Below are 24,766 nucleotides of genomic sequence, written 5' to 3'. Positions count from 1 at the left end.
ATTTGTATTGATTTACTGTTCTCTATCAGGGACTATAACGGTGACATGACCTGTCTGTATTGGAGCCCCCAAAATGGCTTATAAAGGGAGGCAGAAGTTCTCATGGGTAGGGCAGAGCAGAGCCACTGAATGGGTAGTACGAAGCCCCCGGTAGTGTTTTTGTGGGTATGATAGGTCTCCTTAAAGATCTAAGGGGTCCATCAAGGACCATGTTGGGGAAGTGGATAGTGTGATAGAAAAGAGGGTCTGTGGCCCCCCCTTACGTAACTTACTGGAAGGTTTGGCATTTAAAAAAGGGAAAACTTGTGTTTTCCCGGAGACCTGAGTGGGAGACATTATCTCAACGCCAAAGCCACTGGGCGGGAGAACTCATAATGTTGGAATGGGTGAAGGTTTCTTCAGGTGAGCTCGGGGGGGTCTCTATAGGATTAGGGTATATTCAGGGGACTGTAGGTGGAGGTTTCAATGGGAGCATGGTGGGTGGAAGCCTTTGGGGGGCCTCGGGGAAACGGCCCGCCCAGCTCCGCTAGCGCCGCGGGCTGATGAGCCGCTCCCGCCTCCCCAGCCCTCAGGCGGCCCCGCCTCCCGCGAGCCGACTACACTTCCCGGCAGCCCCCGCGGGCGGCGGCGGCGGCGCGGGCAGGAGGAGGTGGCTGTGTGAGAGGCGGAGGGGGCGGTGCGCGCCGGGTACGCGCCCCGGCGACCATGGCGTTCGCCGGGTTGGAGCCAGTACATTAACCCCGGGAGGCGGCGGTGGCGGCGACGAGGGAGCGAGCTTCGAGCGGGCGGGCCCAGTCTGAGGGAAGGGAGGAAGGGGCGGGGAGAGCGCCGGAGGGAGGCCGGTCGGCCGCGGGCGGGCGGGCAGCGCAGCGCCGAGCGGGGCCCGCGGGCCCATGAGGAGGCCGGGGGACCATGGGCTCCAGGATCAAGTGAGTGCGGCCCGGCAGAGCCGGGCCGGGCGTGGGGCGGCGAGGCCGGGAGAGGGCTGCAGGCCGCGGGCGGCGCGGGGGACTTGTTGCCGGGGCCTGAGGGGCGCCCCGCGTGCCGGCGTCACGCGGGGAGGGGGACGGTTGCCATGGCGATCCAGGGAGGCGCGGGGGCGGGGTGCGTGCGGGGTGGAAGGGCTCCGGTGGTCAGGTGTCCCCTCCTCGCCTGAGGGCGGGAGTCGCAGAGATTACAAGGTGGCCCCCTCCCCGGGGTAATAGAACCTCTGAAAATGCTCATAAAACTGTTGGGGGGAGGGCGAGAAATCTCCGGAAGCAACTCCCCTAATGGGTGTGTTTGGGGCGCCCCTGAGAGTTGGGCAGGTCCTGAGAGATCTGTTTATGGCCTGCGATCCCCACAAAAAGTCGCCTGAGGTGCTCCTAGGGGCCACTCATGGACTTAAGGTCTGGATGGCCTGAGGAGGAAGGCCCTTTTCTCTTTCCTCCTTTACCTCTCTTATCTGTGTTAAGTCTCCACACAGCAAGGGCCAAAGGCTATGAAGGAAGATGCCTCTGTGTCGTAATTGAGTATCTGATCTTAAATAATGGTTGGAAAGGCTTTGTAATCCACCATGGTAAATTCCCTCATTCATTCACCTGGCGTCCTCGGCGGGGGATTAGTTTTCTGGGGATATTGTTGATACATCAAACTTCAGAACCCATTGAAACATTGTTGCCTTGCTTCTAGACCTAGAAGTTGACTTTGGAAAGTGCAACTTTTATGCAGTCCAATTTGGGTGTGTTGCTTTGGACTCTATCTGCCCTCCCTGTCAGGTCCTTTTTTGGCCTCTCCCTTCCTCAGCTCCAGAACTTGAGATGCCTTATCTCTAATCACTAACAAATGTTCGCTTTTCTCTATGAGTAATAGAATTGTTTAAGGGTGCTTAAAAACAAAGTTGACAGCATAGGCTTTTCCCTAAACGGCTTTCATAGGACACTTTAAACCTGCTTACAAGAAAGTATGAGGAATGTGTTTATTTCAGCACTTTGAGAATTATGCTTGGGAAGTTTGAAAAGGGAAGGGCCTTGAGGACGAACTCTAATAATTATTCAAATGTTGTCTCTCATGTCCAGTTGATGTCCATGCAGCGTGACCCTTGCCCATCCTCGTAGTCCCTTGACTGGCTTAGGCTTCCCATTCGCTAAATGCCTCATACGTGCTGCAGCAGCCCTGAGGCATCTGCTAAATGAAGCGAGAAAAGTTTTCTTCTGATAATGAAAATGGAACAGGCGGATGGATGAGCACACTGTTCATTCTTGATTTTGTGGAAACAAGGGGAGAAAGCGAGAAGTTTGCTCCAAACAACAGCTTAAGAGGTTTGGGAGGTAAAAAGACGTGGTTTGTAAAGCATTGGGATTAAGGAGGTACTCCAGGTTTAGCTCCTGCCTCTAAGAAAGAGTTGTAAACTTGAATTTCAATAGCACTTGGCAACTGTAACGTGGCTTTTGGAAAGTGTTTCTGAGTACGCTTGTGAGGATGCTTCCCTTTGTTACAGAGAGGTTCAGAAACTTGCCTGACATGAGGCTGTCAGTGTCAGAACCAGCATGAAAATCCAACCAGTGGAAGGTCAGATGAGTAGACTTCAGGTCTCTGTCTTGCTCTTGAAGGTTGCAGGTTAACATTCATTTCTCAAGTGTGTTTTGTGGAACCTGTTACTGTTATATCTAAGCCCTTGGGTGAGGGAACTTACTAAGGTGTGAAATTAGTGTAAAGAATAGCTTTTTTGGTCTTGAAACTAGACTACTCTGGGGTAAAAGCTTAGGCTTGGGAAATATGTTTGCTTTACTTGTGGTGAGACTGAAAGAATATGAAGAGAAGTTATGAAAAATAGTTGTGATTTAGTCACACTTAGTTAGTAGTCTAAGCAACTTTTGTCCGCAGCTAGGAATGGGGATGGACAGGTGGCTAGGGACCGTCTATGTAGATGCTGCCCTAGTCTTTGGAGGAAACAGAGCTTGGGTCACTAACTGTTCTACCCTGGAATTAGCTCAAGGTGTTGAGCTGCCTGAGTTGACATCTAAGTGTGCAGGCTCTGTTGTGTAGGGACAGTCGTGTGTGTGTGTGTGTGTGTGTGTGTGTGTTGGGGTGGGGGTGGAACACAGCACTCTGGGGCCCCTCAACAGAGCACTATGGCCGCCAGTGTTTCCTCTTATCTCTGATGCTATGTGGCTCAGTCAGTCTGATGATGTGGAATCAGATCTGGTTCAAATTCCAGCTCTTTTGTCTAACTGACCATGGAACTTCGCACAAGCTACCTCTTTCACCCTCAGTTTCCCTGAGGGTGTAATGGGGAAGACTATATGTTGCAGTCATAATGAGCAATAAATGCTTTATGAACATGATTGCTGGGCCTGTATTAAAAATTCAGCAGTTCTCTTTCATACCTTCTCTATCAAAAAACTAAGAAAAACCATATATTTTATGCCAGAAATGTCAGAAATGAAATGAAGAAAGTTTTGATCAAGGAATTAGACTGTTAATGTGAAGAGCAGGACTTAACATTCTCTTATTAAAAAAAAAGTGATTAAAAACAATACTGTGTAATTGTACAGCTGGTGTCTGTTGTATGATTAGTAGTAAAGCAGGTGTGTTGCTAGGCACAGGTGTTGAGATTTAGTGCTTGATCAGACTTCGAGCTAAGGCTGGTTGAGCATAATCTCTGTGTCAGGCATGATGGTATTGCTTTATGTGAACCATTTCATCAAATTCCCACAACTGTCCGATGACGTAGGTACTACTAACCACATTTTCATATGAGAGAATGGGAGTTTATTTGCTGAAGATTAGATGCTATCCCCAGGGAAGCCTGCCCTGATACCGGTTCTGCACCCTCAGCCCCTTCCCAGCCTTGGCCAGCTGCCCTCATCTGTGCAACCACTCCCTAGCCTAGGCCAGGTGCCTCTCATCTGTGCATCTTCTCTTCAGCCTAGGACAGGTGACCCTTATCTGTGCACTCCTTCCCCAGCCTAGTCCAGGTACCCCTTGTGTGTTTCTGTGGCCCCTTGTGTTTATCACTGTTCTAGCACCAAATTCAGTTCCTTGACTGTCTTCCATATTAAACTAGAGATAAACTTCTTGAAAGCAGGACTGTCTTATTTGTCCTTGAGTTCCCTGTGTCAGACCCGGTACCTGACATACAAAGTTGTTTAGGAAGAATTTATGGAATGATATAAGAAGTACGGTAGGATCTGAATTAAGATCCTGACTAAGGCTCCAAGTTGAGTGTACATAGAGTTAAAAGAACAATTTGCTACCTGAACTCTTGAGGACAAAGAGTTTTTGTTGTTAAGTTAATTGCCCTGGTCTATGCAGATAATTACTTACTTTTTTCTAAAGAGTGTTTTTTTAGTTCATGTTCATCTTTTAAATGAACATTGTCTAGCTTCAAACCAAACATCTACTTGGCCAGGGAAAGAAAAGGTCACCAATATGCAGGTAGCACCCTGGAAAGTTCCTGAACTTTAAACCTGAGCAGACCTTTATCTAGAGGGATAAAAGGAGCAGTGGAAACTGGCAATCTTCGACAGGTAGGTTTAAATCTTATTTAGTGTTTGAGTGATCCCAGTGGACTAGAATGTGGTTAATATGAAGCAATTTAACTGATAATGCAGACATACAGCAGGAAACTCTTGGCAGTTTAATATTGCTTGTGGTGACATCCTAGAAATTGTTTCCAGGCACCAAGGGCAGGAAGTGGATTGTAAGTAATCGAAGGAAGTATTCTAAGTGAGTTTGAGGAAACCTGACATTTATGGATGCAGAGAAAAGCATACTCTGAGATTTGAAGGCATAGGGACAGGACAGGGCAGCTCATTTGGCCTTGTGGTGGTATTTATTCTGGATTAGCCAGCATACCTGTCTTCTGTCCCTGTCAGACTGTGACCTCTTTGAGGTTTGTGACCAAAAAGAGTATCCATTTATTCATTCACTCACTCACTATAGAACTAAGGGTGTGAAGCACATATTGAGCACTGAAAAAATGTTAGTCATTGTTGGTATTGCCATGATTAGTAGTACTATATCATGTGCCTGGTAGTGGGCTAAGTGCTAGGGACACAACAGTGAAAAGGTTTTTCTTCACTTTAAGGTTTTCCAAGGTAGTAGTGAGGCAGAAATGCAAAACAAAACAAACTCCCTCCAGACCCCCTCCCCCACCAAAAAACCCCCAAGTATGATACATTCCGATCAGTGCTATGGTGGAGACGCAGCCAGTCCTGAATAGGTAAGAAAATGGAGAGATTGTTTTCCCAGGACAGCTCAAGGAAGGAAAGCAGGCTTCAAGAAGGTGTTTTAGCTGAGACAGGAGAGATAGTAAAGGTGTGAAATGGGCAAGAGTGGTAGCACAGGGCAGTGGTGATGATGGTGGCAGTAGTCTCAATAGAGGGAGCAGCAGTATGTGTGAAGACGTGGCATATTAGGAAAAAAAATGTTAATTACCATTTTTAGGCACATGCCAGGAATTGTGTTAGACATTGAGAATTATGCTGAATAATACATATTCTATTCCTACTCTCATGGAGCTTAGAGTCTGGTGGACCCAACAGGTTAAAAATAACAGATCAATTCTCATAAAGCCAGGTGGATGTGCTAGAAAGGGAATGAGATGCTGAGGGAGAATGCAGGGGTGGGTGTCCTGTTTTAGAGCAGTGAGGGAAGATTTACTCCAGAGCTGACATTTGGGCTGAGACTTTAAGCATGAGAAATCATTAGTCCTGAAAGTGACTGGGCAAGACTTTTCATTCCAGGTGGAGTTGAGCATATACAAAGGCCCCGAGGCAAGAAAACCCTAGACCCATTTCAGGAACTGTTTGGGTAGTGACTAATGGGACAGAACCTTGCAGTAAGGTCAGAGATACAGACTTGGGGCTGAGTAGGGGCTTGTAGGCCATGGCAGTTAGAAAACAACTTAAGACGTAATAAACACACTATAAGATTTATTTTTTAAGTGTGTAATTAAATTATTTTTAGCATACTCACAAAAGTGTGGTCAATCACTACTATACAATTTAAGAACATTTCATCACCGCAGAAAGTAACCTTGTGCCTATTAGCTTTCACTTCCCATTCCCCCAAACCCTCTGAGCCCTGAGCAATCACTAATCTACTTATAGTTGCTATAGACTTATTCTGGGCATTTCATATAAATGGAATCATACAATATATAATCCTTTGTCTTTCACTTAATATTATGGTCCCAAAGTTTATTTCATTATAGCATATAGATATTTCATTACTTCTTAATTGCTGAATAATATTTCATTGTATAGATAAACCACATTTTATTCATCTGTTCATCAGTTGTTAGGTATTTGGGTGGTTTCCACTTTTTCACTGTTATGAATAATGTTGCTGTGAACATTTTGTGTGGACATATGTTTTCCATTTCTCTTGGGTATACACCTAGGAGTGGAATTGCTGGATCATATGGTAACTCTGCTTAAGAAACCGTTAAACTGTTTTCCGAAGCAATTGTACCACTTTGTGTAAAGTGGTATCTCATCGTGGTTTTGATTTGGCCCAAATGAGTCGTGTAGAAAACAAAAAATCGGAGTAGACAGAGAGGTTTCTCAGAAGAGGTTGAAACTTGAACTGAAAGAAAGGTGAGACTTGATTAAGGGAGGAGGCATTTCCAGAGGGAGAACAGTGGAAGTTTTATGACTTGGGAGTGGGATAACCCCTTCTAATTGTTTTTTGGTACAGTGAACAGCTTTGGCTTCTTAGGATAGCTCTGTTTCACTCTTGATTTTGGACTGCTCATCATAGGATCCCGTTACCAAAATGCACTACAGACTTGCTTCTGTTGGGAGGCCTGTAGTGTAGCAGAGCTGACCTGTTTTCCCTACTGTGGGATGAGACCAGAAGTTGAAATGTGATGTCCTTCACATTTCTGGCTCTTCTCTAAGACCTACTGCCTCTTCTCTAGGACTTGGGGTGGTGGAATGAGAGTCTTGCTGGAGACTGAACTCCCCATTATTAGTGCCCAAAGTCGGTCACTTGAATTTTCATGACTTTTCTGGACAGTGTATTCGTGCAACTCCATCATTCTAATCTTAGCCTTTGCAGTCAATGTGGAGGGCTTTGCACAGCAGCTAGGAAGTTGAAACAGGGAAGGTAAAACCTGGAGTATTGTAGAAAAATGTGTGTCAGGCTGTTACCTCTGTGTGTAAGCTCCTAGCTAGAATCCTTATTGTGGGTTGCAAAGGTTCAGCCTTTTTCCTGGCCCTAGAGGGAACTAATCTCTGGATTTACAACATCCTTTTTGCTTAAAAGAATTCTGTTGGGAAATGGAAAGATAAACAAGGAAGAAAAATAAACCAAAGAAAGCAAAAACGAAGTTGGTCTCCTTTACTTTTATTGGAATCCATACCCATTCTTTGCAAGTATTTAGGACTTGAAAAGGAGCCCTATAAAGGAAGTAACAAAAGGTATGGTCAAAATATTTAACTTCCTATAAAAAAAGATAGGTTATATTCCCAAAGTTCATTTGTAAATTGGTTACAGTATTTAGGGTGTATTTTTTTCTTAGAGATACTGTTAATGTATAAATCCGTGGCTGTCAAAGATAAAGACTTTGTAGGCAGAGGGAACTGTGTAAAAGACCAGATATGGCAGAAATACAGGACGTGTGAATAAGGGCTAGAGGAGATGGAGTTGAAGATGTAAGCAGATGCCACTGGAACATGATGCCACAGAAAGATTTGAGTTGGGAATGTAATATGATCAGATTTGGGTTTTCAGGAAGATGACTCTGGCAGCAGCAGTATAGATCTGTGATATCTCTGGCCTGTACAAGATGATCCACTGGGGTGTGAAAAAAATGTTAGAACTTACATTTGTTTTTATATCAGTCTTCAAAATTTGTTTTTGTGTGTTGGAATCTATATATTTGTATAGTAAGACATTCTCATCATTTATAAATATATGTGTATCAGATGTATGCTCAAATTTTTTGACAGGAAGGAGTGCATGGAAAAAAATTGGAGACCATTGGTTTATGAAACTATGTTTATGCTGTAGAAGATCAAGGCCTGAAGTGGGGTTTTGGTTGTTCAAAGAAAAAGGACAGATGTGAGAAAGATTTTAGGTAGAATTGACAGGACTTGGTGACAAATTACATGTAAGGGGCAAGAGGAGAATCAAATATGACTTGCCAAGGTTAGCAAGTTACATTATAAATGAGTGTTTGGAAGGTGAGGGCCAGTTATGTAACGTGTTTACTTTTCTGAGGAAAAGTGGAGAGTTATAATTGGGAGAAGGCGTTGTAGTCTGCAGTGAGAAAGGAGGAGATCTTTAAGGGCTCCATAGTGAATGTGTGTACTTCATTCGATGAATTAGACTTGAAGTGGGCTGAGCCAAGTTGCTGAAGGGAAATCCATTCATGTTAGATTTAGAGAGAGAAAAAATAAACTTTCGAACTCATTTGAGCCTCAGGAAAGGTTTCAGGGATGTTTCATTGATCTAGCCTAGTCTGTTTGAATAAATAGGAGGAAGGAAACCAATCTAGAGAAAGATGCTGTTTGACTCCAAGCAAACAGTTCTTGTGCTCCAGGGTGTGAGAGGAGCTGGGGGATGTGGGCGTCAGAGACACATGCAGTCCCCATCCGAGTCCAAAGTTTCTCAGCCTCAGTTTTTTTTTTTTTTTTAAATTTGTAGAAGGAAGCTAATAAATTGACCTGTAGGATCGTTGTGAGGATTAGAAGAGATCTTGTATCTCACCTTCAGCAGAGAAATGATTGTTGAGTAAATGGCAGCTATCATTAATATTGCTTGGAGAGGATGGGCACACTTATCTGAACCCCCTGGAGTTAATGTCAAAGCAGGTGTTCCATTTAATACTGTTTTTTTTTTTTTGTTGTTAAGCCATAGACAAAGTATTTGCTTCCTCTCCGTGAGTATGTTAGGAATGATGTGTTGTATATTTTACTGAATATATTTGGAGGACTGTGAGCCTCATATATGCAAAGCACTATTTCTTTTACTGGCTGGGAGGAAAGCAGCTTAAAGTCCACTTAGATAAGATAAATATGCGAATAATTAGAACAATAGTATTTAACATTTTATGCCTCTCCTCAAACAATATTCGAAAATTTTATTCAGTTCTACATAAGATTTACACCATTTATATTTATCTTTGTTTAGCTGATAGTACTGTTCACTTCTAGTCAATTTTTTTTTAAGATTTTATTTATTAGAGAGAGAGAGAGAGGGAATCTGAAGCAGACTCCCACACTGAGCACTGAGCCCGATGTGGGGCTCGATCCCACAACCCTGAGATCATGACCTGGGCTGAAACCAAGAGTCAGATACTCAACTGACTGAGCCACCCAGGCATCCCCACTTCTAGTCTTTTTAATCTAACTTCTCATTTCTTTTTCCTGGGTGCTTAAAATTACTGTTCTTAAAATTTTTTTAAGGGAAATTTTAAACATCTACGAAAGTAGAATAGTACAATGAACCCTCAAATGGCCATCACTGTTAAAACACTTAACTAATGTATGGCTTATTTAGTTCCATTTATAGATAATGGACTATAACTCCTCCTGTCCTCTAGACCTGGATATTTTGAAGCAAATCCTGACTGTCCCATCTCATTCTTTTTTTGTTTTTGTTTTGTTTTTAGAGAGGAGAGGGAGAATCTTAAGCAGTGCAGAGCCCGATGTGGGGCTCCTTCTCATTACCCTGAGATCAGTGACCTGAGCTGAAACCAAGAGTTGGTTGCTCAGTGGACTGCACCACCCAGGCATCCCTGTTCTATTTTATTTTATTTTATGTTTTTTTTAAGATTTTATTTATTTATTTGACAGAGTTGAGACAGCCAGCGAGAGAGGGAACACAAGCAGGAGGAGTGGGAGAGGAAGAAGCAGGCTCATAGTGGAAGAGCCTGATGTGGGGCTCGATCCCATAACGCCGGGATCACGCCCTGAGCCGAAGGCAGACGCTTAACCGCTGTGCCACCCAGGCGCCCCCTTGTTCTATCTTATTCTTAAATATTTCCGTATGCGTCTCTAAAAGATAGACCTTCTTTTTTAAAAACATAACAATGACATCACACCTAAAAAAAAAAATTCCTTTGTATCATCAAATATCTAGTCAGTGTTGAAAGTTTTCTAGTTATATATATTTTTAGTGTTGAATTGTTTAAATCAAGTAAGATCATACTTTGCAGTTGGTTGATGAGTATCTTGTCTTTATCCCCCTTGCAATTTACTTATTGAAGAAGTGTGTTATTTGACCTATGTAGTTTACATTGCATCCTGTTTAATATGTCCTGTCCCCTTTATTTCCTACAAATTGGTAGTTAGATTTAGTTACTTGATCAGATTCAGGTTCATTTTCCTGGCAAGAATACGTAAAATGTGGTGATAGGTGCTTCCATCAGGAGGCACGTTATGTCTGATTATCTCTCTTTTTGGTCTATGTATCAGGGGCTGTAAAATGGTGATATTTTGCATCTATCATTTCTTCATATTACCTACAATACTTCTATAGAAAAACTTCCCCATATCCACTATTTGGTTACCCTGAGTTCATCTAGGAAAAGCAGGATAAATATTTGATTCCCTTCATTTTTCAAACTGAGTTTGCTGGTGTTTTCCAAAGGTGACTCTTTTTTTCCCCCAAATGTTACTTACACACATAGATTTAAACCTATTTACTATATTTGAATCTGCTGTAGTTCTCACTGATGTTTAATTTGTCCTGTCTGTGGTGACAGCTTCTTCATATTAGCTTCTAGAATCCTTTTGACGGTATCGTGGTAGTTTTTAATAGCTCCCTTGCCTTTTGGTAGGACAAGATGTTCTGAGCTTATCTTCTATTTTTCCTACTCCAGACCTGTATTCCCCTGTTTCTCTAAGGAATCTTGCTTCCTTTTGGTGGGAAATGCTATTAGAGATTATAGTTTGGGTTTCGGGACTCTTTTTGTTTTGCTTTTTGCTACTAGGTCAGCCGTTATTCTAGGCTTTTCTAGGGGTCAGCACTAGGAAGTGTGTGTGTGTGTGTGTGTGTGTGTGTGTGTGTGTGTGTGTTAAAGGTAAACTGTTCATATTGATATTTCCAATTCAAGGCTATAACATTTTTATTTAACCTCATCACCCTTGTATCTGAATCTCTTATTGCTCATACCAAAAATGCTGATATCCAGTGACACCAACATAAGTACTTTTGCTTTATCCCACAACACCCACACAACTCAGCAGCAACAGGATGGCTGAAAACAGGTTGGTTTTGTGTTGTTTTTTAAATTTGGCAGGTTTTGGTTGTTTTTTGGTTTTTTTTTGTCTTCAGATTATATCCCACTAAGAAGGTATAGTCAAGTTACTGTTTTAAAACCATTAGAAATAGTTTTTTTCTGTGGTTGTGTCACCAACTTAATATGTAGTTTTTTTTTCTTTTAATCTTTTGTGAGTGCGTTTTAAAAATAATTTTTGTTTTGTAATCACATAAAATACTTATGGTTTCAAAGCCAAATCTACAGTAGAGGTATGTAATATGCAAAAGAGGTATAGTCAGAGAAGTTTAACTTCTGTCCCTCTCTTGTCACTCTGTTCTTTTCCTCCTTCATAGGTAATTTTTTAAAATGTGCATTTGTCATTTCATTAGAAAAGTAAAGGTAAATACATGTGTGTATTCACATTTTCTCCCACCAGCCCCTCAGGTAAATGGTAGCATTCTTTTTTTTAAAGATTTTATTTATTTATTTGACAGAGAGAGACAGTGAGAGAGGGAGCACAAGCAAGGGGAGTGTGGAGGGAGAAGCAGACTTCCCGCCGAACAGGGACCCCGATGTGGGGCTCGATCCCAGGACCCTGGGATCATGACCTGAGCTGAAGGCAGATGCTTAACAGCTGAGCCACCCAGGTGCCCCGAATGGTAGCATTCTGAATGCGTTTTTCTCTCCTCCTTTTTCTCGTTTTGTACCTTGTAAAAAGGTCACTTCTAGCAGTGTCTGGGATCATCCTCATTTCTCTATAGGGACAGCATAGTTAGTACTCCATTGGATGGATGGATTATGGATTATCCAACTGATCTTATACTGATGGCCACTTAGATTGCTTCCAGTGTTGCTATTACAAATGGTGTTGTAATGAATATTCTTATGCATGTGCCTTTCTGTATTTTTACCATTATACCATTGGGATAGATTTTTTAGAAGTGGAATTGCTGGGTCAGAGAGTAAATTTAGATGTAATTTTGTTAAATGGTGTCCGATTCCCCTCCACAGGGGTTGTGCAGGTTCACATTCCCGCATGTGAGAGTGCCTGTTACCTTACAGCTTCACCAATGGAATGTGTTTGTCAAACTTTAAAAATCATTTTAATCGAAGTTATAATGCACATCGTAAAATAGTTTGTAAGCACTCATGATGGAGAACATTGATTCTGTACTCTATCCCCCCAAGAACCTGTATTAACAATTTTACTTCCAGTTCTTCTGATGGTTAACCCATAATCCCTAGGTAAATCTTCACTTAATTTAATCTTAGGCAGTATTTGTTGACTCCCTGAAGTGAAAGATGAGGAGTACCTTTATAGTAATTCTCTCTTCCTCTTCCAGTATTTTATGTGTTTATATTATTTCTAATTTTTTAAAAAGACTTTATTTATTTGATCCATGGCCAGAACCAAGCCTTTTATTATTTATCCTTAAGTCTAAAAATTAAATGTTATTATGAGTATTTAAATAAAAATGTTATTACGAGTATTTAAATACTATTCAACATAGGCCAGGTAGGGTGCTGGAATATCCTTTTCTTTTTGGTGCATTGCCATCGCATTTGAAGGAGAATGTTCTTTTTTTTTTTTTTTTTTTTAAAATAGAGACAGCCAGCGAGAGAGGGAACACAAGCAGGGGGAGTGGGAGAGGAAGAAGCAGGCTCATAGCAGAGGAGCCTGATGTGAGGCTCGATCCCATAACGTCGGGATCACGCCCTGAGCCGAAGGCAGACGCTTAACCGCTGTGCCACCCAGGCGCCCCTGAAGGAGAATGTTCTTAACATCAGGGTTATATAAATGTTTTTTTCTTATAATCCATCCAGACTTAAAAGTTATACTCTATATGCTAATACATAGATTAGTTTTCCATTTATTTGCACAAAAAGCACAGGGAGACACCCACCCTGTATAGATAGCAGCCCAGGGTGTCACATGGGTCCTTCCATCCTCATGTTGGCAGACAGAAACCTCTACTTTGCAGCCTTTGTGGGGGCTGCGGTACTTTTGTGAGCATGAGACTTGGCTTTGACTTTGACCTTGTTGGTAGCCTCAGAGCAGCAGGGCCTTGTGCCCTGGCAGTGTGGTAATAAGCATGTCTCTCCAAAAAAAAAGGGGGGGGCATGTCTCTCAATCTTGCGACTGATGCCTTTCAGGACCTTGAATTTGCCAAAAGCCTCAATGGTTTTATTTTATTGGTCTGCATCTTCTTTAAATCTCTCCTGTGTTTCTTGACAAAAGTTTAAAGTTCTTAAGAACTTAGATTCTACCTCCTTAACCTATCTTTATGGTTAGGGCTTACTGATACCATTCTGTGCCATTTTGGAACTGTGTGGACTTGCAGTCTTAAGGCTTTTCTTTTTTTTTTCCTTCTTCTTGATGGCTTCTTCCTACCTTCCTGTTCTGATCTGTGCAAAGTTAGCTACATTGTTGTAATCCTGGAATGTCCCTTCACCATGTTCCTATTTCATTATTTCCTGGCCCCTGTGTTCTTTTGTTTCATTTGCCAGAGTACATATTCAAGTTCTTGTAGGAGACAACCACAGCAGTGGACTTGCAGAAAGGGTGCATTTGAGTTTTTGCATGTCTGAAAAATGTCTACTTTCTCACACCTGATTGATAATTTGTATGGTGCTAGAGTTCTAGGCTAAAAAAATTGCCCCCGAACTTTGAAGAAAATTTCCTACTGTTTTTAGCTGGCTTCCTCTGACATTGCTTCAGAAGGGGAAGGGAGCACTTTGCCTTCTTAATGCCAATTGGGGTATATATGTAGGGTCCCTGTTCAGGCTTCCTTTTTTTTTTTTTTTTAACATTAAACACAAGTTCCTATTTTTTATTATTAAAAACTAGAAACAGAACAGTATGTTATTAACATAAAAAAGAACATCTATCTCAAATGAACAAGCAACATCATACTTAATATTAAAAACAGGAGTGCTAATAAAATTGAGGAAAAATAAATACACCTTTTTTTTTAATGTTTTTTTTATTATATTATGTTAGTCACCATACAGTACATCCCCGGTTTCCGATGTAAAGTTCAATGATTCATTAGTTGCGTATGACACCCAGTGCACCATGCAATACGTGCCCTCCTTACTACCCATCACCGGTCTATCCCATTCCCCCACCCCCCTCCCCTCTGAGGCCCTCAGTTTGTTTCTCATAGTCCATAGTCTCTCATGCTTCCTTCCCCCTTCTGATTACCCCCCCTTTCTTTATCCCTTTCTTCCCCTACCGATCTTCCTAGTTCTTATGTTCCATAGATGAGAGAAATCATATGATAATTGTCTTTCTCTGCTTGACTTATTTCACTTAGCATAATCTCCTCCAGTGCTGTCCATGTTGCTGCAAATGTTGAGAACTCGTTCTTTCTGATAGCTGAGTAATATTCCATTGTATATATGGACCACAACTTCTTAATCCAGTCATCTGTTGAAGGGCATCTCGGATCCTTCCATGATTTAGCTATTGTGGACAATGCTGCTATGCCTGTTCAGGCTTCCTTAACACCAGGGTGGGAAGTACCCTTTTACTAGGTGGTAGGTGGGAGTTCTGATTCTCTAAGAGGCCTCCACTGATACCTCTCTGGCTGGGTAGAGTAGTGGCTTTTTTTTTTTTTTTTTAATTGATTTATTTTAGAGCACATGTGTGCACGCACATGAGTGGAGGGAAGGGGCAGGGAGAGAGGGAGAGAGGGAATCCTCAAGCAGACTCACCTCTGAGCACAGAGCCCAGTGCAGGGCTCGATCCAATACCCTGAGATCATGACCTGAGCTGAAATCAAGAGTCAGCTGCTTGACTGACTGAGCCACGGAGGCACCCCTAGAGTAGTGCCTTTTTGCTGCTCTCACCACAGTTTCAGTTACTACAGGAGAGCGGAAGTCCACATTATCCACATTCTCTACTAAAACCACATTGAGGGGGTCCTCGTTACTGCTGGGGATGATGGAAGTCCCAGCCCCCTACTTGACTTTGTTGGCAGTGGTGGGTGGATGGGATTCTTCATTACAGCCTGGCCAAGGTATAAATTTGGTTTCCTCGCTGCTTGTCCTTTGCTGGCTTGAGTGGAGGTGAAACCACACAGATTTTTCTGTGGTGTTTGGCTGATGTTTGGTGTTTTTTTTTTCCTGTTTCTGTCTTGTCAGGCTGTCCCTTTTCTGGCCCTTTGGCTGACTTTTGTTAGAGGTTTTTTAGGTCTGCATCAATTGGTATTTATGGGTTGCCAGTTTTAGTCATGAATGGTGGTTGAATTTTATCAAATACTTTTTCTACATCTATTTGAGATGATATGATTTTTCCCATTAATGTAAGTGACATTTATTTTCAAGCGTTAAACTAACTTTGCATCCCTGGAATAAACCCATTTGGTCATGATATATGATTCTTTTTATACATATTGCTGGATTCAGTTTCCTGATATTTATTTTATGGTCACATCTATATTCATAGGAGATTTTTGGCTGTAATTTTCTTTTCTTGTAATGTTCTTGATTTTGGTGTCAAGGTCATGCTGGCCTCATAAAAAGGAAAGAGGATTGTATTTAAAAAAATATAGAAATGGTGTGGTTTTTAGTATAAAAAGTTATCAGTGACTGCAGCTTTTTGGATGAGCATTGAATTTAGGAAAATTAAGTATTACTCATATGCAATGGGAATAGGGAAATGCTTATCTTTGTTTCCCTATAATAAGGGATATGTAATCCCTCTCTACCCTCCCCATTATATACACATATTTATTTTATTTTGGCTGAATAATCCCACGTCAAGTTAAGGCCATCATGGTGTTTTATCTGCATTATCTCCTAAAAACAACTGTGTTCTTTTATGTGTGTGTGTGTGTGTGTGTGTGTGTGTGTGTGTGTGTATATATATATAATATATATATATATATATATAGTGAGGATACTTTCATCACCATCAAGAAATTTCACATTCATACATTATCTAATAAACAATCCATATTTAAATTTTCTCAGTTGTTCCAATAATGTCCTTTGCAGCTGTTTGTTTTTGAGCCTGGGTTCAATTAGGGATCATATGTCACATTTAGTTGTCATGTCTCTTGTTCCCTTTTATCTAGAACAGTTCTTCTGCCCCCCGCATTTTGGCTCTGACATTGACTTATTAAAGTATCCAAACCAGTTGTTTTATAGAATGTCCCACATTTAGAATTTGTCTCATTGTTTCCTCATGCTGAAGTTCATGTCTAAAACATTTTGGCAACAATACCATAGGTAATGTGTCTAATGCCATGCATTTTATTCTCCTTGGAGTTACTCTTTTTTTTTTCCATCCTTTTTTAAAAGGCTCTTATTTGTTGTCTTTCTTATCCTCTTGTAGCTTTCTGTTCCTGTTTTGTAAAAGTCATGTTTTTTCCATTCTATTTAAGGATACCAGTTTCCTGAAACATATTTCTTAATCATTTTCAGAGATACATTCTTCTAAGAGATGATGTTCTCTTTCCTCCATTTGCGGTATTTTTAAAAGGTCTTTTATTTTCTGTATGCCCTTGAGCAAGGTGAGCTCTATCGAGATTTGTTGTTTGCCATAAGGGGGGTGAGTGGGTTACCATGGGCACTGTTCTTTGTGCCCTAGGTGGCTGTCAGGTCCCCTTCTCAGATCTCGTATCTGAAGAACTGGTTCATATTCACTGTTCCAGTTGAATTCCTAGTGACTAGCAGGTATTTGTGCTACTGAGGTAAAATTTTATTCCCTCACTGCCTGATACTCTCCTATTCTGAAATAAAGACCTATAGAAAAAACTAAAACTCTGAGTATACTCTATTAGAGTTGTTCTTATCTTTGTTCTCAGTGTACTTTTTGTGTGTAATTATTTTAACCAATATAACTCATTTTAAAAGTAACTCAAGAGATTAAGTGGCTCCCCTACCTATTAAAAGTGTGAGTGTCTGATCCACGAGTGTAACCAGGATTGAAGGGCACAGTGATTGAAGGTGGGGAGACCAATTAACCTATTATAATAGAAGAGAGGTAATGAGGATTGCTATTTGGATATTTCCTTTTGGTTAGCATCACGGTATCTTTTAAGAGTCCAGTTATCAGTGATAGTTTTTAAGAAGTGTAGGTATCAGAAGATTAGAAAGTCTTCACAACCAGATAGATGATGACTGTAGGGTTTGTAGCCTGGGTGACAGAGAAAAAGGTGGCAGAGCTAGCATTAAAAAGAAGGAAATTGAGATTTTCTGGGTTTGATTTTTTTTTTCATTGCCTTGATTTGGGTTTTGTTTAGTGTGAGTTTTACCATCCACGGGGTGCTCTCCAGCGACAGTTGAAATTTTGGACTTGGAGGTCATTGGAGAGGTGGGAGCTAAAGATAGAGTTTGGTAGTCAATTACAGAGTGGTGAGTAGTGAGAACTAAAGATGTCTCATGAATCCTAAGTAGGCAGGTGGAAGGCAGGAGGGAGGGAAAGATCAGTAAGTTGTTGGAGACCTCTCACCTCCGAAATCCAAACATCAAGTCCTGTTGATTCATGTACTTGCCTCCTTCTCCACTGCTGTCCTCTTGGTCCAGGCCACCATACTTTCAGCATAATGGCTGTAATTCCTTCCAACTGGGTTCTTTACCACTCTTGCTTCTCTCCAGTCCTATCTCTACAGTATCCGGAGTGAGTCTTCCAAAGGAAAAATCTCATCAGGTCGGGTCACTGTTACTGTTCTTGTTTTTCCCATGGTCTATAAACTTCATGAAGTCAGGTACTGTAAAAGCCTTGTTCACTATTAAACCTTGAGTGACTTGCACAGTATGAAGCACATAGTAGGTACTCAGTTAATACATGCTGAATAATTAAATTAATGTTTAATACAGTGTAGAAGTTTGGTGTTGGTTGGGTTTCATCTTAAAAGAGTATAATCAGTAAGTAGTCTTTTCATATATTTAACTCACTATTTGTGATTGTTCCAAATAACTGATGATCCCCAAATCATGTGGCTTTGGCAGATCCCTTTTGGGATTACAAATATTTATATTTATTTTTCTGAGGCTAATGTTATGCTTTATTCCTGGACTAAATACTGATAATCAGCAGAGAAAGTCCAGAATGTGTTGATTTAAGTGGAGGATGCAGCCTGGATGTGCCTCACTTGTGGTGACTACAATATAAAGTCATTTATCCTTATACTGATCACTGAAAGTTGTTTCTCCTCTACATATGAGATAGTTATTCTCTTTGGTGCCAGAGGATGGGTAGTCACAGCCTGGAATTAAAAAGGAAGAAATTTATAGTGTTCTGATGGCCTACTTCTTAACGTTTTCTCTGGCAAATTGGCCTCACCTTTCCTACCTTGGTCTGACTTCCTCATTGGAAAAGTTTCATATTGCGTAGGAAAGAACAATTTAGCAGGAATATGAGTTGCACATTATTAGCTCAGTGCTGCTCAAACGTGTTCAGGTGATGGAGTACCTAAAAGTCATGGTATTGTGTGGAATACTCTGAAATATTTATACACTAAATGTCAAACTACATTTCCCCCCCAAATCAGATATTTTATATTATATTTTAGAATAGACAGAATAGGAGTGAGAAAGGCTTAAGAAAAATTTATGGTAGGAAAACTTAAAGTAGATTACGTTATTTTTTCATGCAAATTGGGAAGTGGCCATTTTTGGCCCTTCAGTCTAGTTCCTAAACCTGCAGTGTTTTAAGTAGCGTAACTGGAGAACTGTTAAATTAATTGAATATGGGGGAGAGAAGAGGAACTAAAGTAAAAGGTGACGATGTCAAGGTTTTCAATTTGGGAGCATCAAAACCTCATGGACAGAAACTGGTGAGTCAGGAGGGGGAACTGGCAGGGAGGTCAAGAAGAATGACTTTGACTGTAAACTAATGATAGGGCCGAGGAGAAGAGCACAACAGGCAGTTAGAAGGTGGGCTTAGTGCCTGTCATATAGTAAGGCTGTCAGTAAATATTGGATGCCACTGTTATTAGGAAGAGAGCATAGAGATTTGGAAATCATTGGCACGGATGAAGAAAATGAAGCTATGAGAGTTGTTTTCAGGCGGAGTATAGCAAAGCACAGTTCAAGGTTTGAACCTAGGGGGAAAGAAGAGACTTACATAAGCAGTGGAGAATGCTGTGGGGATGTCAGTAGAAATGGGAATCCAGAGGAGACAATGTGGTTTAACAGTGAGTTGTGGATGTCCTTTGAGAAAATGGTTTTGGTGTGATATGCATTAATTCATTCATGCAAGGCAGGAATCTAGGTGTTCTCTTCGATATCTCCCATATTACTTGTCCCTTCAGTATTATGATGAAGTGCTGCCAAATTTACCTTCCTGAGTAGGACACAAAAGTGAATCTATACAAGAGTAATTGATACATTAGATTATCAAAATGAAAATCTTTTGCTCATCCAAAGAGACACTCTTTAGGGAAATGACAAGTCACTGAATTCTAAAAACTCAATTTATAAACTCTTACAACTCAGTAAGACAAACAATCCGATAAAGAAAAATGGGCAAAAGATTTGAACACTTTATCAAAAAAGATCTACAGATGGCAAATAAGCTTATGAAAAGATGCTTAGCATCATTAGTCATTGGGAAAATGCAAATTAAAACTACCTTGAGAAAGCCCTGACACATCCAGTAGAATGACTAAAATTAAAGAGACTTACATTATGAAGTGTTAGTAAAAATGTGGAGCACCTGGCACCCTCATGTTTTCCTGATAGACTCAGAGATGGGCCTTGGTGTTCAAAACCAACTTTATGGGGTCATCTTCCTGAGCTTCCCTCCTTCTGTTATCTCCCCAGTTCTCTGGGGCTCCCTGTTAGTTCTGTTGGCCAGAAAACGGGGGCTTTATTTATCCTGTTCTGCTGTGCACTTCTCACGACTACATCTGTAGTCCAGACCTGGCAAGTGGGAGGACATAGAGGAAAGGAAAGTAATTGGGATTTGCCCCATTCTCTTAGGGTTACATTACTGTTTGGAAAAGAAGGTTTTTTTTTTTTTTTTTTTTTTTTTTTGAGGAAGGTTCTTCACTTACTGCTTTAGGTATCTGTATGCCCTCCTGCTTTCCCATTCCTTGAGCCTGAACTAGAAAGCTTTTCCTGGAACTCTCTATGCTGTTGTCAGCTTCCAGTTTTTGTGCTGCCTTATGTCCATGCTGAGTGATACCAGACGAAAGAAAATGGTAAATGTATGGTTTATCACTGATTTGGTGAGATTTTGAATTCTAGTCTTCTATCCCAATCCGTCTACCATTGTTTACCTTTTTTGTTTCCTCACATAGGTGCTTCGTGAGTTCTACCCTGGTTGTATAGATGTGGTTTATAGCTGTGAGAGACAAGGTGGAGTATGCCTACTATATTGTACTTGGAAGCAGAACTTCCAGATTTCTTTTTATTTATCCTGCTCTGCATTCATTGGACTCCTTGAATGTGTGAATATGTAACCATTGTCAGTTTTGGAAAATTTTCAGTTCTTTTCATACCAAGAACTAAGTGAAGATGGGAATCCAAAAAGGTAAAGAGAGCCTTAAAACCAGCTTGGGTTTTCCCCCATTCTCTTTACCTCTTCTGGAATATTGACTAGTCTTAGAATTTCTGGATCTATCTTTGTCTTTCCTTTTTTATAATTTCTTTCTCTAAACACTGTTCTGTATAATTTCTGTAAATTCACTAATTCACTTTGGTTGTGTCTCTAATTCACGTTGGTTGTCACCTTTCTGCTCTTAGCCAACCATTGAGTTATTTTTTTCTTATTTTGATAAGTACTTTGTTCTTTTTCAATTTTGCTTGATCATGTTGTAGTTTTACTCTTTACTCATTTTCAATCCTTTTATTTCTTTAAGCTTATTGAAAATTCCATGTCCTGTCTCTCATAATTCCAATATCTGAAGTCTTCAAAAGTCTGATTCTGCCATCTTTTATTTCTGAGTTTCTTATTTATGGGCTTTGTTTCCTGGAGGGTTCTAATTTTTGCCCACAAACTGTTTCTTGGAAGTGTGTGTGTGTGTGTGTGTGTGTGTGTATGTGTATGTTTAGGCCAGGGTTGAAGTGAATTTTTCCAGAGAAGGTTTACATATTTTTTTGCTAGTGTTCTGTGGCCACTTTCAGTTTGTGAACACTTCAACTTGCATTCCTGGGTTGAGGCTTTTGGCCATTCGGTAGCAGTCCCTTATGAGGGCCAGCTTGTGGTTGAACTTGCAGGAGGATTGCCAAGGTTTGAGAGTAATTGTTTTCATTATAGTTCCTGAGAGGTGTATGTGTGTGGATGGGTTTCTATCTTGATCACCTTTGTAGTCCCAGTTTAAATGATGAAGGAGGAGCATATATTATACTTTCTCCCTCAGGCTGGATGTTACTTTTGCCTTGTATTCCATGCGCGCCATTTAATCGGGAGAGTGAATCTTGCATTGCGCAATGTAAATGCCTTCAAGGGGAAAACCCCTGTAGGGTTCTTAACTTCATTAAGTTCTTCATCTGAATCTTCCTTATTTCCTTCCAAGCTCGTCGGTGTATGTATTTGAGAAGATAAAAACATCCGTTATTTATAATTGTTTTCAGTAGAGGATCAGAAGTGTACTTAGCTTGTCATATTGCCAGAAGTGGAATTCACGGCTGCAGTTTTTCCAAGTTTCAACCTGATTTAGTTACTCTTCTTCAGACTTTACACGAACACTTACACCTCTGTATTTTTATCAGGCCGTTTCCCCTGCTTAAAATCTCCTGTCCTCCCCACCTAGCCAAATCCTGTTCACTCTGCAGTGTTCACTTCAGGTTCTCCCTGTTCAAGAGAAGCATCAGAGTGTCCTAGCTCGGTAGTTCCCAAATGTTCCGAATGTTTGCATCAATAAAATCTTAAAAACAAGTTTTGTGGAACCAGAAAGAAATGATGATCTCCCATCATCATTATTTTTGAAAAGAAATTATATTTTTATAGCAAAGAGCAGGAAGAACATGTCAGATTAAGGACGGTTTTAAAAACTGAATTAAATACTTTTGTATGGAAAACACACTGTACTGTCCCTTGCTCTCCCCCTCATTTTGGTGTTGTCTGTAAAGAGCCTCATTGTAGACTGTCCACAGGTAGTCAGACCCATGGCCTTCGGCCGGATGAGGTGTGCAAGTTGCAAGCCCACAGCGTTTTGTTTTACCAATTATGTGGCACCTAGTCACATATTTCCTCATGGCAGCTCATGTTTGACTGTTTACCTTTGCATTTTATTATGTTTTATCTCCTTGACTAGGTTGTAAGCTCCTTAAGAGCCATTATATGTATGTATTTAGATTACTCATAAATATGTGTTGAATGAGTTAAATTTAGATGCCTCTGATGATAGTTGAAACCTAAAAATATTTATAGAGCACACATTTGAGTATATCACAGCTTTGAATGTTGTTTATTTCTTGAGGAAAAAGAAGTTTTAATATGAATCATGAGTCTCTTATTCATCTCACTTCTCCTCAGGGAAATTCATTCAATTAATAAACTTACTGACTGCTTGTTAAAAGCCAGGCCTTTTGTTAGAGGCTGAGAATACAAAGATTAAGTGAAACAAGGTTCCAGTCCAGTGGGTAATGTGTACGCATAAGTAGAAAGCATGGAATACCTCCTGGGAAACCTTATGGGAGAGTTTTGAAACAAGTCTTGTGACAGTGTAGAGAGAGCCGCTCAGTTTCGTAAGGAAGTCAGAGAGGCCTCGAGAGGAGGAGGCATTTGTTCATTTATTCATTGATTTCAGCAAATATCTCCAGTGCCTCCTGTTTGCTAAGCACTGTTGTAGATACATCTTAAGTGAATATGATGTTTGGTGAGAGAGCACATTTTAGGAAGGAAATCGTGATGAAGAACGTAACCTTTTGAAGTCACAACAGACCTGGGTTTGAGTTCATACACAGCTACTTACTAGATATTTGTCCTTGGAGCAAGCTATTTAAGTTCTCTACGACTATTTTGTAAAGTCCGCAAACACTCCCTTACCTCACAGGATTGTCATGTAGATAAAATGAGGTGTGGTATATAAAATGCTCAGCACAGTTCCCAGCCCTTCCGAATTAGCTCAGTAAATGGTAAACATACGTAAAAGGCGCGTATGATTGAGGCCTGACGAGGTCAGTGTGACTGCAGTGCGAGGTCAGTGTGACTGCAGTGCGGGAGGTACGTGTTGTGTGTTGGTAGCTGGTGGTGGCGGAAGCTGACTGAAGGGTCTAGCTGAGACTCAGTTGCAAACAACCTTGCTTGTCATGCTAATTAGTATCTTTATTTCCGAGTGCATTTGGGAGTCTTGGAGATTCACGTTATATTTTTGTCTGTATTTTCTGAGCTGTGTTGCGGCATGTAGAGCGTTAGCATAGTAGTTAGGAGCATGGACTTTGGAACCAAAAGGCCTGGGTTCTGGTCCCAGCTTCCTCATTCCCTGAGTGTGTGAGCTCAGACAAGTACTTCAACTGTCTGTACCTTAGTTTCTTCACTGGTGAACTGGATAATAAACATACCTATCGTATATGTTTGTTTTGTTTGCATATATGCTTTTTGAACTGTTTTGTTTTTTTTTTTGTTTTGTTTTTTGTTTTTTTTTTTTGGTTAAGGTGTGGAACCCTGTGTCAGAGGAGCCTTCTTTAAAATTTAGACATAAAACAGGAAAAGTACAGGTGCCTGGGTGGCTCAGTAGGTTCAGCGTCTGAGTCTCGGTTTCGGCTTAGGTCATGATCTCACGTTTGATGGATCAAGCCCAGTGTGGGGCTCCGCTGAGCGAGGAGTGTGCTTCTCTCCCTCTGCTCCTTCCCCTGCTCACATGCGTGTGCATGCATGCTCTCTCAAATAAACAAACAAACAAATAAATAAATAAATCTTTAAAAAAACCAGTGAAAGTAGATCGATGTGATGGGTCTCTTTCATTCCCCTTCTCTTTCTGCTAAGGCCTCCGATACACCTCTGCTCTACACTGAAAACCACTGCCCTAGAAGAGTGAATGTTGGGGCGCCTGGGTGGCTCAGTCAGTTAAGCATCCAACTCTTGATTTCCCATCAGGTCATGATCTCAGGGTTGTAACATCCAGCCCCACATCAGGCTCCCTGCTCAGCAGGGAGTCTGCTTCTCTCCCTCTCCTTCTACCTCTTCCCCCCAAAATAAATAAATAAATCTTTTAAAAAAAAGTGAATGTCTTTCACTTAAGTGTTTGTTGAATTTCAGGACAAAGAACTTTTACAAGTTGGAAAGCTAGCATTTGTATTAGTCTAAATCAATGTGTATATATATGTTCAAAGGTTTACTTATTTTAGAATGTGTGCCTGTAGGGGAAGGGGCAGAGGAAGAGAATCCTTCAAGCAGACTCCCTGCTGAGGTACAAGCGATGTGGGGCTCAATCCCGCGACCCAAGACCCATGAGATCTGGACCTGAGCCAAAACCAAGAGTCAGAGGCTCAACCGACTGAGCCAGCCAGGCACTACTAAGTCAATATTTTGATCTAAATATCATGAGCCTTCATATTAACAACTATAATATAACTTTGTGTTTTGCAAAAAAAAAAAAAAAGACTTTTGCAAATCTTTTTGATTTAGAATGCTAGAGCTACAAGATGTTAGAACTGGAAGAGATCTTT

At 41.0% G+C, this 24,766-nt stretch overlaps 1 protein-coding gene across 17 annotated transcripts in view; it reads left to right on the top strand.

Moving 5' to 3' along the window:
* The first annotated feature begins 635 nt into the window (after positions 1 to 635).
* DENND1A (DENN domain containing 1A) overlaps positions 636 to 24,766 on the top strand; it is a 490,265-nt gene continuing 466,134 nt past the window's right edge. For 14 of the 17 annotated variants that reach the window (XR_004626573.1, XM_034664475.1, XM_034664470.1 and 11 more), the window contains exon 1: positions 799 to 929. Coding sequence is in view for 13 of the 17 variants with exons in the window: in XM_034664475.1 (XP_034520366.1) it covers positions 913 to 929 (17 nt within the window). In the remaining 4 variants the exon portion in view is untranslated. Of the gene's footprint in view, positions 930 to 24,766 lie in introns of all 17 variants that reach the window. The other 3 variants (XM_034664472.1, XM_034664473.1, XM_034664471.1) reach the window with 3 other exon arrangements.

The sequence above is a fragment of the Ailuropoda melanoleuca genome, chromosome 7 (assembly GCF_002007445.2).
Source record: "Ailuropoda melanoleuca isolate Jingjing chromosome 7, ASM200744v2, whole genome shotgun sequence".
Taxonomy (NCBI): domain Eukaryota; kingdom Metazoa; phylum Chordata; class Mammalia; order Carnivora; family Ursidae; genus Ailuropoda; species Ailuropoda melanoleuca.
The sequence above is the reverse complement of the archived record's forward strand: the minus strand, read 5'-3'. Positions and strand labels throughout refer to the sequence as shown.